This window comes from Trichechus manatus, unplaced genomic scaffold, assembly GCF_000243295.1.
Source record: "Trichechus manatus latirostris isolate Lorelei unplaced genomic scaffold, TriManLat1.0 scaffold00144, whole genome shotgun sequence".
Lineage (NCBI taxonomy): Eukaryota > Metazoa > Chordata > Mammalia > Sirenia > Trichechidae > Trichechus > Trichechus manatus.
Window position 1 is genome coordinate 1,705,902 of NW_004444080.1, and position 17,096 is coordinate 1,722,997.

The following is a 17,096-nucleotide window of genomic DNA, read 5'->3' on the forward strand; positions in this document are numbered from 1 at the left end:
TTTATTGATTGCAGATTTGTTTGTTTCATCCTTTTTTTTTTTAATTTGGCTATGTCTGAGCAGGCGGGCTGTGTGTTCTTTGTTGTTTGCTTGTCTGTGGACACAATACTTTTCGCCTCCTTCTCCATTTGGCAGGGTCAGTCGCTCAGATATGGTACAGCAGGGCAGGTCTAGCTGAAGAGGAGTAGCTAGGATGGGTTGTTTGTGGCACTTACTACAGCCACCAGAGCGGGTCGGTAATCAGTGCAGGGCAGTTTCCGGTAGGTTGTGCCTGTGCTGCTTGGTGATGTGATGTTAAGCGCATGGTGCAGGTAGGCAGGATGCAGGGGGGAGATTGTGATGTGTGGAGCTAAGATGGGTATGGGAGAGAGGAACAGGAAACATACAAACAAACAAAAAAGAGTGCTAGGGGAGCTTGCCATTGGAGTGGAGAGATGAGAGACTATGAAATGGAGAAAAAAAGGGGAAGAAGAAGAAAAAAAAGAAAAGAATGAATAAATAAAAATTAGAAAGAAAAAAGAACATCAAAGCTCCTAGAGATCTCACAGGTGTGGCTACGAGGTCTGGGGAAGTTGTTCCCAGGTGTTGAAGTACAGCCTGGCTAGGAGGCATAGAGGTATTCAGTGCCAGGTATCCAGGGGACGGGAAGAGAAAGAAAGTATAGAGAGAGAAAGACAAAAAGGGAAAAAAAGGGGAAAGAAAACAAAACAAATAAAAAAAAAAAAAGAACAAGAACCCCCCCCCCCCCAAAACAAAACAAAACAAAACAAAAAACACAAAAAAAGAAATGCTCTTAGGGATCCCTCTGGGCATCTGTGCAAGCTGAGGGGGTAAGTCCCAAGCCGTGCAGCACCGCCTAGCCAGAATAAGCACCCAACTCGAGAAAAGAAAAAGAAAACAAACAAACAATTGAAAACAAACAAACAAACAAAAGCCCTGAGATCCCACAAGCGTGGCAGCATAGACCGGGAAGCAGTTCTACATTTGAACCGAGCTCCACAGCCCCTCAGGAAGAAGAAAAGATGGCGTACGGAGCCAGATATTTGAGCAGAAGGAGGGGGAGATGGTGAGAGGTAAGGAAGAAATCAAAAGAAGCAGTAAAAAGCAACACCAGCAGCCAACAAATGGCACTTAGGGAATCGGCCAGTGTGGGCGGGTAGAATCCAAGCAGCTGGTGCTTCCCAGCCAAGAGGCTGTGGCTGCAGGAAGGAGAGGAGTCCGACTGGGTGTGAAGAAGAGTGGGGGGTAGGAAAGCGTATATCGCCAGTTCCTGTTTGTTCTCTCTCCTGCTGGAAGCTCCATGAAGCTGCTTTCTCGTACCCCCTATTTGCTGGTCCCTGATAGGAGTCCAAGATGGTGGATCCGTGCTGTATTAGCTGATGGGGGACCTCTCCATGTATGTCTCCTTGCTCTCTGTTCTCTGTCAGTTTCTTATTCCATTTGGTGCTTGGCTGAGTTCTTTATCTCTTCATTTGATGTTTAGGGTTTCAGGATTGCTGTTTTCTCTGTTTTGCTTAATTTTTCAGATCTTTGCTGTGGAGGGACAGTGTGGTGCTTCTGCCTAGAATGCCATGTTGCCGGAAGTTATCGCCAATGTATATATTTTTAAAAAACTGACAAAAATTTAAAGTCTTGTCACTTTTATTTCTCTTGAGAGAGGAAAAACATGTAAGAAATCATAAAAACTCTTTGAAGAAATCACGATTCAAGATAGTAACCAATACTTCATTGAAAGCAATTTCTAGTTGTGTTATACTTTATCTTACATAACGGAGATTAGGTTTGATACAAGGAAAATGTTCTGATGTGAAAGTTATTAAAAAATGAAATAGATGGCCTCAGGAAATGAAACTTGAATACTTGTAATTTTTTAATTATTTGCTTGGTTCTTACAAGGGCAGGGACCTTGTCTGTTTTATTTGTCACTGTATCCCAGCTCCTGGCACGGTACCAGGCAGGCAGTAGGTACTCCATCAATACCTACTGACTGAAGAAATAACGAAATCCTGGCCAAGTTAAACAGAGGCTAGGATGACCACCTGATACGGTATTGAAACAGTAGTGGGTTAGGTGGTTGATGGTGCTTGATTCTATGATTGCTCATTCCTTATTACTTTTGATTCTATAATTCCTTGTTCTAATAAATCAACTGATAATATGATCAGCCAAACCACTAACTCAAGGGTTGTACACAGGAACTGTGAACTGTAGGTTCCTCTCAGCCTGAGCTGTGGCCAGAGACAAGGAACATGAAGACATCTGACAGGAGATGTTTTGCAAGGGCTTGTCAAGGAACCAGCATTGCCCTAACAATATTAATGGATGACAGTCCTTCCCGAAGGCTTCAGGGGTTGAACTCAATAGTTTTGCAAGATTGCCCTGATTTTTATATTTTCTTTATATATGTTCCTTTATTTTAATAATATGATCTATTAAAAAAGATTCCTTGAGTTAGAATTGTCTTTTAACTCTACATCATGTAAAAAGCATTACTTTATTGTCTGGGTTTAAAAATCTTGCTTTTTATTCAAAACCAGTGCAGTTTCTGGGCAGGGTTTGCGTTCAGTATATTTATAGGTGCATTTACTGTACTTTATATTTCTCTTTCTGTTTCCCTGTCTTATAGCTGGACTTGGAAGAACAGGGACGTTGATCGCCTGTTACGTAATGAAACACTACAGGTTTACACATGCTGAAATCATTGCTTGGATCAGAATATGCCGGCCAGGCTCCATTATAGGACCCCAGCAGCACTTCCTAGAAGAGTAAGTATTTTGTCTCCATTATCACATTATATCCCTTTTCCTGATCATTTCTGCCTCTTGTTCCTTGGTGTGGACTGTGTCAACCTGTGGTTACAAAATGGCTGCACTGTTGGAAGTCTGTGCCTATAATGGAATAATGTTGATTTGACAGCTAATGTGTTCTAACTTCATACCTTTTATATCTCTTAGATCAGGTGAGAGCGCAAAGAAAATCACGGAGCCATCTCTGCCTACCTTTTTTCTGTCATTTTCTATGTCTGATCTGGCTACAGTGCAATTTTCTTATGTCAGCCCACTTGGCACTTTTCATTCTTTTCTTTTGTTTGCATGTCTAAAAGCAGGAAAAAAACCCCCAAAAAAACCCACAACTCAGGTCAGCCAGTGATTTCAGTAAGATTGCTGCTCTCTTGACAGCTAACAACTGGTAATATAGTTGCAACTTGTGAACATACCTCAAGAAGCTACTAAGAAGGAAGAGGGTGGAAAACTGGGTTTTAAACCTGGCCCTGCCAGTAACTAGCCTAATGACCGTTATTTAGAAGAATACTTATAAATTCATTTATTTACTTACTCATTTTTAACTATATGTCAAACCACACCATTTACCAGGCACCCTGATAGATGCAGCTCATAAGGTGAAGAGATTTAAGCTGTAGAACCCTTTCTAGTCCACTTGGTTTCCCCTTAAAATGTTAGAAATTAGCATCAGTCTACTTACAGATAAAACGAGGAAGCAAAATTAGCACTAGCTGATCTAGACTCAGCTCTAAATTTTATGAATTAAGGATATGTTGTACTGAAACTTTTTTTTTTTTTTTTTTGCTGGGTTGGCTGTATTTTGAATAGTGTTCTTTTCTATATAATTATTTCTCTTCCAGTTTAAATCACTTTAGAGAAACAAAAATGATCATGAATTTCACAGAAAGATGCATCTTAGCACCTGAAATGTTTAAGAGAGTTTCAACTTGCTTACTTATTTTAGTTGCTAATCCCAAAGGGAATAACTGATATGAAAACAAGTGCCAAAAAATGTGCAGTTTAATACCTCAGTTTAGAAGAATGAGGCAGAAGTATAAGGGATAAATAAGGAAACAGACAAAAAAACACACCCAGTAAAGGGATCATTAAGACACAAGTTTCTACGTTTTTGGCCTACGAGGCACAAATAAAATAATTCTTTTATTTTGGAGCTTTATTCCTCATTAGACCCTCAGCCAGTGTTTTCCTCTATTTTGCATTGTGTGCCGGTAACATGGAACTTTGTGCTGTATGTCTGCCCAGGTGCTGTCATACTTATTGTTTACTAACATCAAATAGGTGGCCCTGAAACCAAACCAAACCCCTTGCTGTTGAGTCGATTCGGACTCTTAGTGACCCTATAGGACAGAGTAGGACTGCCCCATAGGTTTCCAAGGAACGTCTGGTGGATTCAAACTGCCGACCTTTTGGTTAGCAGCTGAGCTCTTAACCACTTTGCCATCAGATCTTAGGGTTAAAAAAAAAGAACCTTTAAGCCACTTAGTCAATCTCTTAATACCATTGTTTTGAAGAATGTTCATTAATATCTATTGAAAACTCACCTTGCTCTGGGCACACTGCTAGATGCAGCTGGCAAAGTGAGGAGGGAGGCGTAGCTCTTGGAATACTGCTGTTCAGGTTCACCTGGTTTTCTGAGGGTGTCAGGTAACACAAACCTTCCTACTTCATACCTGCACACTCCTCCCTCCTATCTCCCTACTATGCCTCTTTTCTCTGCAGTATCTCAAAACAATAACTGAAGAAATTAGGGTTATAGAGCAAAGGCACTCTAGGTTGAAGAAAAGTTCTTTTCTTCTTCCATTTAGATTCTTAAGCTATAAAACTTAGGATATTTCTTTAGGTTTGAGTCAGTACCATAGTTTTTCAAGTATTTGTCTGAAAACGGAGGTACAGGAATGACTTGTGTAACTAAAGTGTTAAGGTAAAAGTCATCACTAATGCTGAGGTTAGAACCTTCCTGAAAGCAAGTTCTTTGACTTAGAGGCAAGGCACAGTACCATTTTATATTTTGCAATATTTCTTATCCAACTGGCATGGAAAAATGCTTGCATTGCTCATAGCTTTCCCAGGTTTTATCAAAATGTCTCCCTCAGGCAGTGGTCTACAGCTATTTTGCTTTATGCCTCTAAGCGGTACCAGATGTAGTATTTTGCTTTACGTGACCGTGTTCACTACTTTTGTTCTCTTCTCTTACCCTCCTGTCCTCATTTTTTCCCTTTCAAGTCTGTGTCTTGACATATCTAATGCAGAAGACATCGCTTAGTGCATTGGTAACGTTCATTCATTCATTCAACAGATACTTATTAGGCGCATAAGGCAGTCCCCAAGTTACGAATGAGATCCATTTCTAAGTTGGTCTGTAAGTCGAATTTCTGGATAAGTTGGAACAGGTACACATGTGTCGCTTAATCAAATGTTTGTCTTAGTATATAGTATATGTTTTACCTTTCTATACATATAAAAAGGAGCCCTGGTGGCACAGTGTTTAAAGCGATTGACTGCTAACCCAAAGGTTGGTGGTTCTAAACCACCAGTAGCTCTGCGGGAGAAAGATGTGGCAGTCTGCTTCCGTAGAGATTTACAGCCTCAGAACCCCTATGGAGCAGTTCTACTCTGTCTTGTAAGGTTGCAATGAGTTGGAACCGACTCGACAGCAATGGGTTTTTTTGGTTATGCGTATAAAACGCTTAAGAAACACTTCCAAACCATACAGTGTTTTGATGAGCTTCACAAAGTAGTGCGTGTGTTCGTTATTACGAACCATTGTATTTAACTCAAATTTTTAATATAACAAGCTTTATGGCAGTTCGTTAGTAAGTATGAGTTGTCTGTAAGTCGGACGTTTGTAACCCAGGGACTGCCCATGCTGTGTGTTAGGCAGTGTTCCAGGTCAGTGAACATGACAGAGAAGGTCTTTACTCCAAGAGTGCTTGTATTTCTAGTGTAAGGAGCACAGGTAATAGATTGGTATATAAGTCGATATACATGATGGTTTCAGGTGGTGCTGTGAGTGCTGTGAAGAGATGATAGAGACTAGTGTGAGAGAGTGATTGATGGGGATGTGGGAGGCCCTATGGATTGAGTGGTCAAGGAAGGCTTTCTTAAAGAGCATGGAGATCTACAGGGCAAGAAGGAACCAGTTCTGTCAAAATCTGAATTGTGTCCCAAGTGGGGAGAGGGAGGGGCACACAAAGGTCCTGAGATAGTGACAAGCTTACCATTTTTTGCAGCTCAGAAAGAAGGCTAGTGTGGATGGAATATAATGAGCTGGGAATGGGTGATTTGAAAGGTAGGCTCAGGGAATTTTCACAAAGTGAGCACACCCATGTAACTTACCCAAGCACCCCTTCCCCAGATCAAGAAATAGAACATTACCAGCACCCCCTCTGCCCCCTCCCATTCACTACCCAGCTCTTCCCCAAAGTAAAGTAACCATTATACTGACTTCTGACACCATAGATGAGTTTTGTCTGTTTTTGGATTTTATATAAATGGAACCATACAGTATGTATGTCTGGCTTCCGTCACTCAACATTATCCTTATTGTTATGCATAGCAATAGTTTGTTTATTTCTATTGCCGTATAACATTCTGTTTTTTGAATATATGGCATTTTAGTTCGTTTGATGGATATTTAAATTGTTTTCAGTTTTTGACTATTTCTTATCTTCTGGTACACCTAGGAGTAGAACAATTTGGTTTGTGTACATTCGTGTTTAGCAGATATTACTAAACAATTTTCCAAAGTAGGTATACCAGTTTACATTCCCACCCGCAGTGGTTGGGAGTTCCAGTTTCTTCACACACTTGCTAACACTTGGTATTGTCAGTCTTTTAAATTCAAGTCATTACATTTTGTTTGTAGTAGTAATTTTCTTTGTAGTTTTAAATTGTGTTTCCCTCATGACTAATAAGGTTGAGTTTCTTTTCATATATTTATTGGCCATTTATTTTTTTTCTATGTCAGTCTTGCTGGAGGTTTGTCAATTTTATAGATTTTTTTTTTTTAAATAACTAGCTCTTTGTTTCATTGATTTTTTTTTTCTCTCTCTCCCTCTCTATATATTTAAATTTCATTGATATCTGCTGTTATGTGTATTGTTTCCTTTTACTTGCTTTGAGTTTATTTTGCTCTTCTCTTTCCAGGTTTTTGAGGTGGGAGCTTAGATTATTGATTTGAGACTTACCTTTTTTACTAATGTATGCATTTAGTGCTATAGATTTCTGTCTCAGCAGTTTTGGCTGTGCCCCAGCAAATTTTGATATGTTATATTTTCATTCATTTCAATGTCTGTATTTTTTCCTTGAGACTTCTTTGACCCGTGGATTATTTTAAAGTGTGTTGTTTAGTTTCCAAGTGTTTGAATATTTTTCTGTTATATTGATTCTTAGTTTGATTCCATTGTCATCAGAGGAGACGCTTTGTATAATTTCAGTTATTTTAAATTTGCTGAAGTGTGTTATGGCCCAGGATATGGTCTGTCTTGGTACTTGAAAGGAAATGAAAAGAATGTGTATTCTGCTGCTGGTGGGTGCATTGTTATATAAATATTGATTTAATTCTGTTGGTTGATGGTGCTGTTGAATTCTATATCCTTGCTGATTTTCTGTCTAGATGTTCTGTCAATTGTTGAGATAGGGGTGTTGAAGTATTCAACAGTAGTTGTAAATTTTAATTTTTTTCCTTTTGGTTATATCAGTTTTTGTTTCACATATTTTACAGCTGTTATTTGGTACATTCACATTTAGAATTTTAATGTCTTCTTGGTAGATTGACCCTTTAATTATTATACTACATCTCTCTTTGATTCTTGTAATTTTCGTTGCTCGGAAATCTGCTTTCTCTGATATTAATATAACCACTGCTTCTTTCCCTTTAGTAATGTATCTTTTTCTATCCTTTTACTTTCAACCAGTCTGTATTGTTACCTTTGAAGTGAGTTTCTTCTAGACAGCATATAGTTGGGGCTTGTTTTTTAATCCAGTCTGCCAGTCTCTGTCTTTTAATTGGTGTATTTAGACTATTTACATTTAATATAATTATTTATACGTTTGGGCTTAAGTCTTTCATTTTATTTTTTGTTTTCTGTTTTCCTCTCTGTTTTTTGTGTCTCTATTTTCTTTTTCCTTGTCTCCTGTGTGTTACTTGAGCATTTTTCAGAATTCCATTTTGATTTATCTGTAGTGTTTTCAGGCATATTTCTTTGTATAATATTTTTTAATGGTTGCTCTAGGTATTACATTATATGTACATAACTTATCACAGTCAAAAATGTTGTCATTTTACCAGTTTTTGGTAAAGTATAAAAATCTTACCTCTCTTTTTGTCCCTTTACCCTCCCCATTTATAATTGTCTTAAATGTTTCATCTGTGAACATTTAGAATCACATCAGATAGTGTTATAATTTTCGCTTCAACCACCAAACATTATTTAGAAAACTCAAGATGAAAAGGGAAGCTGTATTGTACGTATCCATATTATTGCTTACTATGATCTTCCTGATATTCCAAGGTGCCTTCTTTTATCATTTCCTTTCTATTTAGAGAAATTCCTTTAGTGATTCTTTTATGGTAGGTCTGTTGGTGACAAATTCTCTTAGTGTTCCTTCATCTGAGAATGTCTTGAGTTACCTTTCATTCTTGAAGAATATTTTCTCTGGATTCTGGCTTCCATGGGTTAACAGTTCTTTCTTTTTCAGCACTTGTAAAATGTTGTGCCACTTCCTTCTGTCCGCCATGTTCTCTGATGAGAAATCTGCTACCATTTGAATTGTTTTCCCTCCATAGGTAAGGTGTCCTTTCTCTCTCCCTGTTTTCAAGATTTTTTTCATTGTCTTTAGTTTTCAGTAGTTTGACCATATGTGTCTGGGTATAGATTTCTTGAGTTTGTCCTTTTTTTTTTTAGGTTTGCTCAGCTTCTTGATTCTTAAGGTTGATGTCTTGCAGACTTGTGAGGTTTTCAGCCATTATTTCTTCAAGTACTTTTTCAGCCCTATCCTCTTTCTCTTCTCCTTCTGGAGCTTTGATGATGTGAATATTAGACATTTTATTATAATCCTACGGGTCCCTGAGGTTCTCTTCATTGTTATTGTTATTATTTTTAGTTTGTTTCTCTTTATTCGTCAGATTGGGTAATTCCTATTCTTTATTCCAGTAAACTGATTCTTTTCTCTGTCCTTTGCATCCTAAAATTTCCATTTGTCCTTCATTAAACCTTCTATTTCCTGAGACTTTCTATTTCGTCATTTGTTTCATATATGTCTGTGATAGTTTGTTGAAGCATTTTTATCATGGCTACTTTAAAATCTTTGTCAGGCACTTCTAACATGTCTGTCATCTTGGTGTGTTGACATCTGTTGATTGCCTTTTTTATTCAGTTTGAGATCTTCTTGGTTCTTGGTATAAGAGTGATTTTTGACTGAAACAAGGATATTTTCCTATGATACATGAGACCCTTGATCTTATTTAAGACACTGCTGTGGCAGGGGAAAAGGGGGTGCCTTATCACTTCAGGTTAGGGTTTGAACCCACTCAGAGGCACCTCGGAGAATAGGCCTTGGTGATCTGTTTCTGAAAGGTCACAGCCTTGAAAACCCTATGGAGCACTTTTACTCTGCACCCATGGGGTCACTATGAATTGGAATCAACTCGATGACAACAACAGCGTCTCTTCTTTCTGATCCTTTGACTAGGGAGAGCAGGCTTTTGTTGGCATTTCTGAATTGCTGGATTGCTACCTTCTACAGCTCTAACTCCAGGATATATGAGGCAAGAGCAAAACCCAGGGAACTCAGTCACCATGTTGTTATTCAGGTCCCAAATTTCCTAACTGGTCTGCCTTCTCTATACCTTTCTGAGTTTTCTTATGTTTGTTTTATATATAGTATATAGGATTTTTTAGTTGTACTTAGTGGGAGGAATAGGGAGGAGTATGTCTACTTTTCTTCCCAGAAACAGAAGTATTACCTTATATTTTAAGATAATCAGTCTGGCTGTTATGTTTAGCATAAAACCTGCTGTGGTAGAGGCTAAACAATGACCCCCAAACTTGTCCACATGATAATCTTTAGTACCTGTGAATGTTACCTTGCATGGCAAAAGAGACTTTGCATAGTGCTTACTGGGGGCAGGTGGGAGGGAAGGGGAAAGGGGACTTAACCGATTAGTGATGGGAAAATTTTGAAATGGATTATGATAATGGTTGAACAACATGCTAAACATGTCTAATGTCACTGAGTTGTACATGTGAAGAACGTTGAAATGGCAAACTATTTGGTACATATATATATATATACCACGATTTAAAGAAAAAAGAAAAAGACCTTGCAGATGTGACTTAGGATCTTGGAATGGGAAGATTACCCTGGATTATTCAGGTGTATTCAATGTAAACACAACTGTTTTTTATAAGGGAGACACAGGAGGAGGCAGTTAGAGGAGAAGGTAAAGTGAAGCAGAGATTGGACTGATGTACTTTGAAGATCGAGGGAGGGACCAAAAAAAAGGAATATGGCACACTGGAAACTGAAAAAGGAAAGGAAACAAATTCTCCCCTCAGAGCCTCCAGACAGAACCAGCCCTGTTGACACCTTGACTTTAGCTCAATGAAACTGATTTCGAACTTCTGATTTACAAGACTGTAAGAAAGTAAGTTTTTGCTGTTTTAAGCAACTAAGTTTGTGGTAATTTGTTACAGCCAGCATAGGAAACGTAATACATCTGTCTTGTGTAGATAGTAAGTATGTACAGTAAGATATGCAGATCCTAATGATGAGGAGTGCTGGTGGTGCAGTGGTTAAGAGCTTGACTACTAACCAAAAGGTCAGCAGTTCAGATCCACCTGTTGCTCCTTGGAAACCCTATGGGGCAGTTCTGCTCTGTCCTATAGGGTTGCTGTAAGTCAGAATTGACTCTACAGCAATGGGTAATGATGAACATGGGTACTCTGAATTTCTTTTATTCATCATATTTATAATTTGGAGTATTTGAAAAGAAGGGGAATCATGTGATCTAAGAAAGATTGGGCTGTAGCATGTGTAAGATTAATCAGATGGAGAGAGATTGGAGCCAGAGAAGCTTAAAAGGAGATGACTGTCGTCTGTCTCAGGTGGATGGAGACTTGTCAAAGGGGCTAGAAGCTGGACTGAAGAGTTACAGATGAGTACCAGGGATACGGCAAAGAAATAAATATCAGGCTTTGAAGACTGACTAATAATTGACTAGATACGATAGATGAAGAGGGTGACGTCAATGATGACGCAAAAGCATGAATAAGTAAGATGTTCATTAAGACAGAAATAGGAGGGTAAAAAAAGTTTTCTCATAGGTTCTCATTTGTCAAAAATGACTGAAAAAGTTAAAGGGATTGTATTCTTTCAAGGGTGAAAAAGCCAATCTGTGCTTTTTAGATCATGTTAATTCCAAATCTATGACTTTCGGGAAGCTGGTTTGTCACATCTTGCTAGCCCTTGAAGACCAAAATATGTCCAGGTGTTTGATTTCTGTGTCATAAAGAAACATTTCTCTATGTTGCTGGCAGTGAGAGGATGTTTACTAACGTCTTTGTGAGTTGTTGATGAATTTATATATTGGCAGATTCAGACTTCTTTGCTAGTCTGAAATTTTATATTTAAACTTTTTCTAGGATACAAATTAAGCTCTCTGTTTGCAAAAAAATGAATAAGTGCTTTTCTTCTACTTAAAGCTGATGGTCTTAAGCTAAAAATACTATTCTGAATCTAAAATGTGCCTTCTACCAAACATCCTCAAAGTTCTTAAAACAATGCACAAAAGAATGTCTTTTATTATTGAGCCAACTCTAAACCCTTCTCAGAGGCAGGTTGTAGAAGTATAAAGGTGGAGTTAGGCTGCTTTTATGATTTGATTAATTTAATTTGTTGAATATTTACCATGTGGCACTATGCTGGCCTCTGGATCATGATCTATTAAAATTTCCATTCATTAGAAAAGGATCATTGAGGGACTGTTGTCAGGTCCCACGGGGACTTCCAGCTCACAGATATCTTTTACTTATGTGGCTATGTTGGTGTTGTTTTTATTTTTTATGCTGTGTTGTTATGTTTATTTTAAAATTTCCTCCTGAAAAAGAGAGAATGCACATAAAGCCCAAACTGGACCTTGCTGAGAGTTCTGTATTTGCAAAGCAAAGCTTCCATTTAGAATGTAGTTATCTTTAAGGGAACAACAATTTTGTGGTTGAGCTCTTTTTCATACTTCAATCTGTAAATTATAAATCCCTGCATTCTACTTTATTATCATAGATATCTTCATCAACTTCAAGCTGGATATTTTTTAGCATTCTAACTTAGCTGTAAGCCTTCAGTTGTCTGCAGTGCTTCTCAAACATTAAAGCGCATACAGATCGTCTGGGGATCTTATTAAATGCAGTTTCTGATATCGTAGGTCTGCAGTAGGACCTGAGATTCTGTTTGTAGCAAGCTCCCAGGGGATACTGATGCTGCTGGTCCATGAGCTACACTGAATAACAAGAACCTTTGGCTCATTCTTAATCTATAGATACCAATTTTTGCCACATTTAGTTTGGTACTTACAGCATTAAGTTTTACAGTTAGATTGAGTTATATGAGAAGTTAATAGTTTAACTAACCATTGCTTTTTCTTGCAGGAAATTACCAAAAAAAAATAAGATGAAGAAAACCTATTCAGAAACTGTAAAAATGCTTGAAAAAATCTAACAATAATCATTTGAGTTTCTAGTTGTGATTTATCCTTATCATTTCCTTTTATTATCTTTTTTAGATACATGTGGTAGGTCAAAGAATGTGGATTAATTTTTTTGATAATCTATTTCAAGGATTTAAAATTTTGTCTTTCCTGAAATACAGAAATTAAAATCTGAAATGTTATAAAAAACAGAACTTAAAAACAACAGTAGAAGAGATCTTGCTTTATTTATTAGACTAACAAGTATATTGGATGGGTTTGGGTTTACATTATTTACTAAAAGTCACATTTTTGTAGTAATACTCAGTTATAGAAGCTTTCAGTTTTTTTCCCCAGTATTTACTATTGTATCATTTAATCCCTTTATTGACTGTCAATTGGCATTGAAACTACTAAGCAAAAATAAAATCCTAATATGGATTCAAGTATTAAAGATAAATTAAGTATGTATCAGAATTTTTGGCAGTAGTGGCCTTAGAAATTAGTCTACTTTAAAATTCTCATGCCAGAAAGATTGAGAGCTTTCCCATTAAGATCAGGAACAAGACAGGTATACCCACTCTCATCATTACTATTTAGCATCGTTCTCGAAGTCCTAGACAGAGCAGTTAGGCTAGGGGAAAAAAAGAGGTATCCAAATCAGGAAGGAAGAAGTAAAACAATCCTTTTTTTTTCAGATGGCATGATCCGATACATAGAAAACTGCAAAGAATCCACAAGAAAGCTATTAGAACTAATAAATGAGTTCAGCAAAGTGGTAGGGTATAAGGTCGGCACACAAAAACCAGTTAGGTTTCTATACATCATCAATGAACAAATGGAAAAAGAAATTAAGGAAATATTACCATTAAAATGCATCTAAAAGAATAAAGTACTTGGGAATAAATTTAATCAGGAAGGTGAAAGAGCCGTACACAGAAAACTATAAAACATTATTAAAAGAAATTAAAGAAGACTTAAATAAATGGAAGGACATTCTGCGTTTTGGATTAGAAGGTTTAATATAGTTGCCCTGGTGGTGCACTGGTTAAGAGCTCAGGCTGCTAACCAAAAGGTCAGCAGTTTGAATTCACCAGCTGTTCCTTGGAAACCCTATCAGGGAGTCCTACTCTGTCCTATAGGGTCACTGTGAGTTGGAATCGACTCGGTGGCAACAAGTTTGTTTTTTTTTCCTAAATAAATGGAAGGACATTCTGTGTTTGTGGATTGGCTTGAAAGGCTTAATATAGTTAAGATGGCAACAGTACCCACAGCAATATATAATTTCAATGCAGTCCCCATCAAAATTCCAACATCCTTCTTGGCAGAAATGGAAAAGCTAGTCCTCAAATTTATGTGGAAGAGCAGGGGATCCTGGATAGCTAGAGCAATCTTGAAAAAGAATAAAGTAGGAGGACTCACACTTTCTGATTTCAGAATACACTGTAAAGCCAGAATAATTAAAATAGCTTAGTACTGGTATAATCATGGACATATAGACCAATGGAATAGAATTGAGAGCCAGAAATAAATCCATACATCTGTGGTCAACTGATTTTTGACAGGGGTGCTAAGTCCGTTTGATGGGGGAAGAGTCTCTTTAATACATGGTGCAAGAAAAATTGGATTTCCACATGCAGAAGAATGAATCAGGATCCAAGCCTCACACCATACACAAAAACCAATTCAAAATGGATCAGGGACCGAAATGTGAGAACTAAAGGCATAAAATTCTTAGACGACAATGTAGGAGTGAGGCTATGGGACCTAGTTTTTAATGGTAGACTATCAGATATGGCAACAACAGCATGAACAGCGAAAGACAAAAAAGATAAATGGGACCTCATAAAAAATAAATACTTTTGATCATCAAAAGACTTTATCAAAAAAATGAAAAGACAGCCTATAGATTGGGAGAAAATTTTGGGGAACCATATATCTGATAAAAGAGTCTGATATCCAGAATATGTAAAATACTTCTACAATTTAACAATAAAAACACAACAACCCAGTGAAAAAATGGACAAAAGATTTGAACAGACATTTCACCAAAGAGGATATTCGAATGACCAACAAGTACATGAAAAGATGCTCAATGTCATTAGCCATTGGGGAGATGAAAATGAACACCACAATGAGATATCATCCCACCCCCATTAGATGGCAATACTCAAATAGGTAGGTATTGGCAAAGTTGTGGGAAAACTGGAACCCTCATCCATTGCTGGTGGGAATGTAAAATGGTGCAGCCACTGTGGAAAACAGTTTGGCAGCTCCTCAAAAGGTTGTATATAGATCTGTATGACCCAGGAAACCCAATCCTAAGTATATACCCGGAAGTGAAAGCAGGAACACAAACAGAAACCTGTATGGCAGTGTTCATTGCAGCACTTTTCACAATAGCCAGAATGTGAAAACAACTGTAATGTTCATCAGTAGGTGAATGGATAAAGACCATGTGGTATATAATACAATGAAATATTCTTCTGCCATGAAGAGAATTGAAGGCTTGATGCATGCCACAACATGGATGAACCTTGAAAACATTATGCTGAGTGAAATAAGCCAGTCAGAAAAGGGCAAGTACTGTATGGTCTCACTTACATGAAGTAAGCAAATAGATAGAAACCAAAAATTATTAGTTGTTACGAGGGGTGGGAGGAGGGAGAAAGAGGGAATTTTGCTTACAGAGCATTGAGTTTATGTTAATGGGGATGGAATAATCTGGAAAAAGAGAGCCAGAATGGTTGCACAACTTGAAGAATATCATCAATATCATTGAATTATACATGTAGAAATTGTTGAATTGGTTTATGTTTTAGTGTGTGTATTTTCACCATAATAATAAACAAGGAAAATTAAAAAAAATTCATGCAAATTACTCTAGGTGGACAATTGAATGGTTTTTGTGTGTTTTGTTTCTTGTACTTTGAATAATACTGTGTGAATTAGGGTTAGACTTGAAAAAAAATCATTGTAAAAGCAGTAATGTGTGAGGTTAGTTGTAAAATTTGTATTTTAGCAGATTTAGTGATTTAGCTCCTGATTATGGTACTCTGTACCTAAACTAGTGTTAGCTAGTGGAATCTTTTGAAGAACTCCCGAACTCATTTTTTTCCTTCTAGCATCGCTTGTGTGTTTCAGAATCAAGAGCGTTCACTTACACCTTCATAAATTCTCTTTCTAAACATCTTTCTACTAAATCTTCCACTTGAACCTCAGTATGAGTAGAACTCCCTGAATACTTGTCTTTTTCCCACCCCTGCATCTTGGCTACTCCTTTCTGGTTTGTCTGCCTCTGATATCATGTCAGACCATCTCATAGCCTGATATTTGTTAAGCCAGGAACTACCTCTGTTTGCAGAATAGCACTGGGGTGGTGGAGTACAGGCGTTCAGGGCAGACTGGTACTTAAGTCACAGCTAGAGTAGGCCTTGGCCAAGCTAGAAGGTGGTTTGGGGTTCTATACGAAATCACCGAATGGTGGCTTTGGGTGGACATTGCGGTCAGGATTGGGTTGTGCTGGAAAAACATGTGTCCAGGATGCAAGGAGTGATGAAGATGAAGAGTTAGGGTGGTATAGAGATAGGATGAGGTTGAACTTCAGAAAATGAGGGAGGACAGGTCAGCTACAAACAGAAGAAGCTGCACAGTGACTTCTATTGTGTTCCAGATTTGAAACCAGAAATATTTATAACAATGCAACTGACTTGAGTTTCTTTTAAGAAATTTTAAAAGCAGATTTTAAAAAAGACTCGTGAAGGCTCAATATCAGAATTAACTATGACTTGGCTCATAATAAAAGCCAAGTTAGTTATTTTCCTATGTTCCAGGCGTGGCTAGCCCAAGCCTGACTAACCCTTCTCAACAAGGCTCTATTCAAGTCATCAGAAATCTTTTCCTGTCACTTCAAAGCACATATCCTATTGGCAGAGAGTCAGTAATGTCATCCTCTTTTGGGAAACGCACTACATCCTTGGAGGGTTTACTTTGAGCTGGAGTGTTCATTTTGTAGGATTTGATTTTCAAATGCAAAATACTTAAAAAATACATGTTTTACTTCTTTTGTTTGAGATGAGGCTTTTAAGGAGTAATAGACACCACAATAAAAGCTAAAGTGGTTTTCACAGTCAGTAAAGAAGGTATTTGTATGAAGTGCTGCTTTTTCTTAAGAAGCACTTGCGTACAGCATTGCTTAGCAACTTACAAATCAGCTTTGACACCTTATTCATCTTTAATATTCAGGTTCAAATCAAGTCTTTCCAGTGATGGGACAGATTGTGTCTTTTAAACTGAGCAAGTGAAAGGTGTCACTTTGTAATTTTTGTCTTTTAGCTTGGCAGCAGCATCAGCGTTTTCATTTTATAACTTATTTTGGAATTGGGGTTTTTTTCAGGGTAGCCTCTAAGGTCCTCCGAGGTTTCTGCCTATGCTTCCACTTTACTTTTTTTATTCCTGTAGTGTCTTCATTTTATTTTATTTTTAAGTTTTCTTTTTTTTTTATTGTGTTTCAGGTGAAGGTTTACAGAACAAATAGTTTCTCGTTAAACAGTCAGTACACATATTGTTTTATGACATTGGTTAACAACCCCAGGACATGTCAACCC

General features: G+C 37.6%; 1 protein-coding gene across 5 annotated transcripts in view; it reads left to right on the forward strand.

Annotated features, from left to right (window-relative positions):
• Window positions 1–17,096, forward strand: part of CDC14A (cell division cycle 14A) — a 189,447-nt gene that overhangs the window by 129,584 nt on the left and 42,767 nt on the right. For all 5 annotated transcript variants that reach the window (XM_023739992.1, XM_004385721.2, XM_023739994.1 and 2 more), the window contains one exon: window positions 2,627–2,765. In XM_023739992.1, the coding sequence (XP_023595760.1) occupies window positions 2,627–2,765 (139 nt within the window). The remainder of the gene's footprint in view (window positions 1–2,626; window positions 2,766–17,096) is intronic.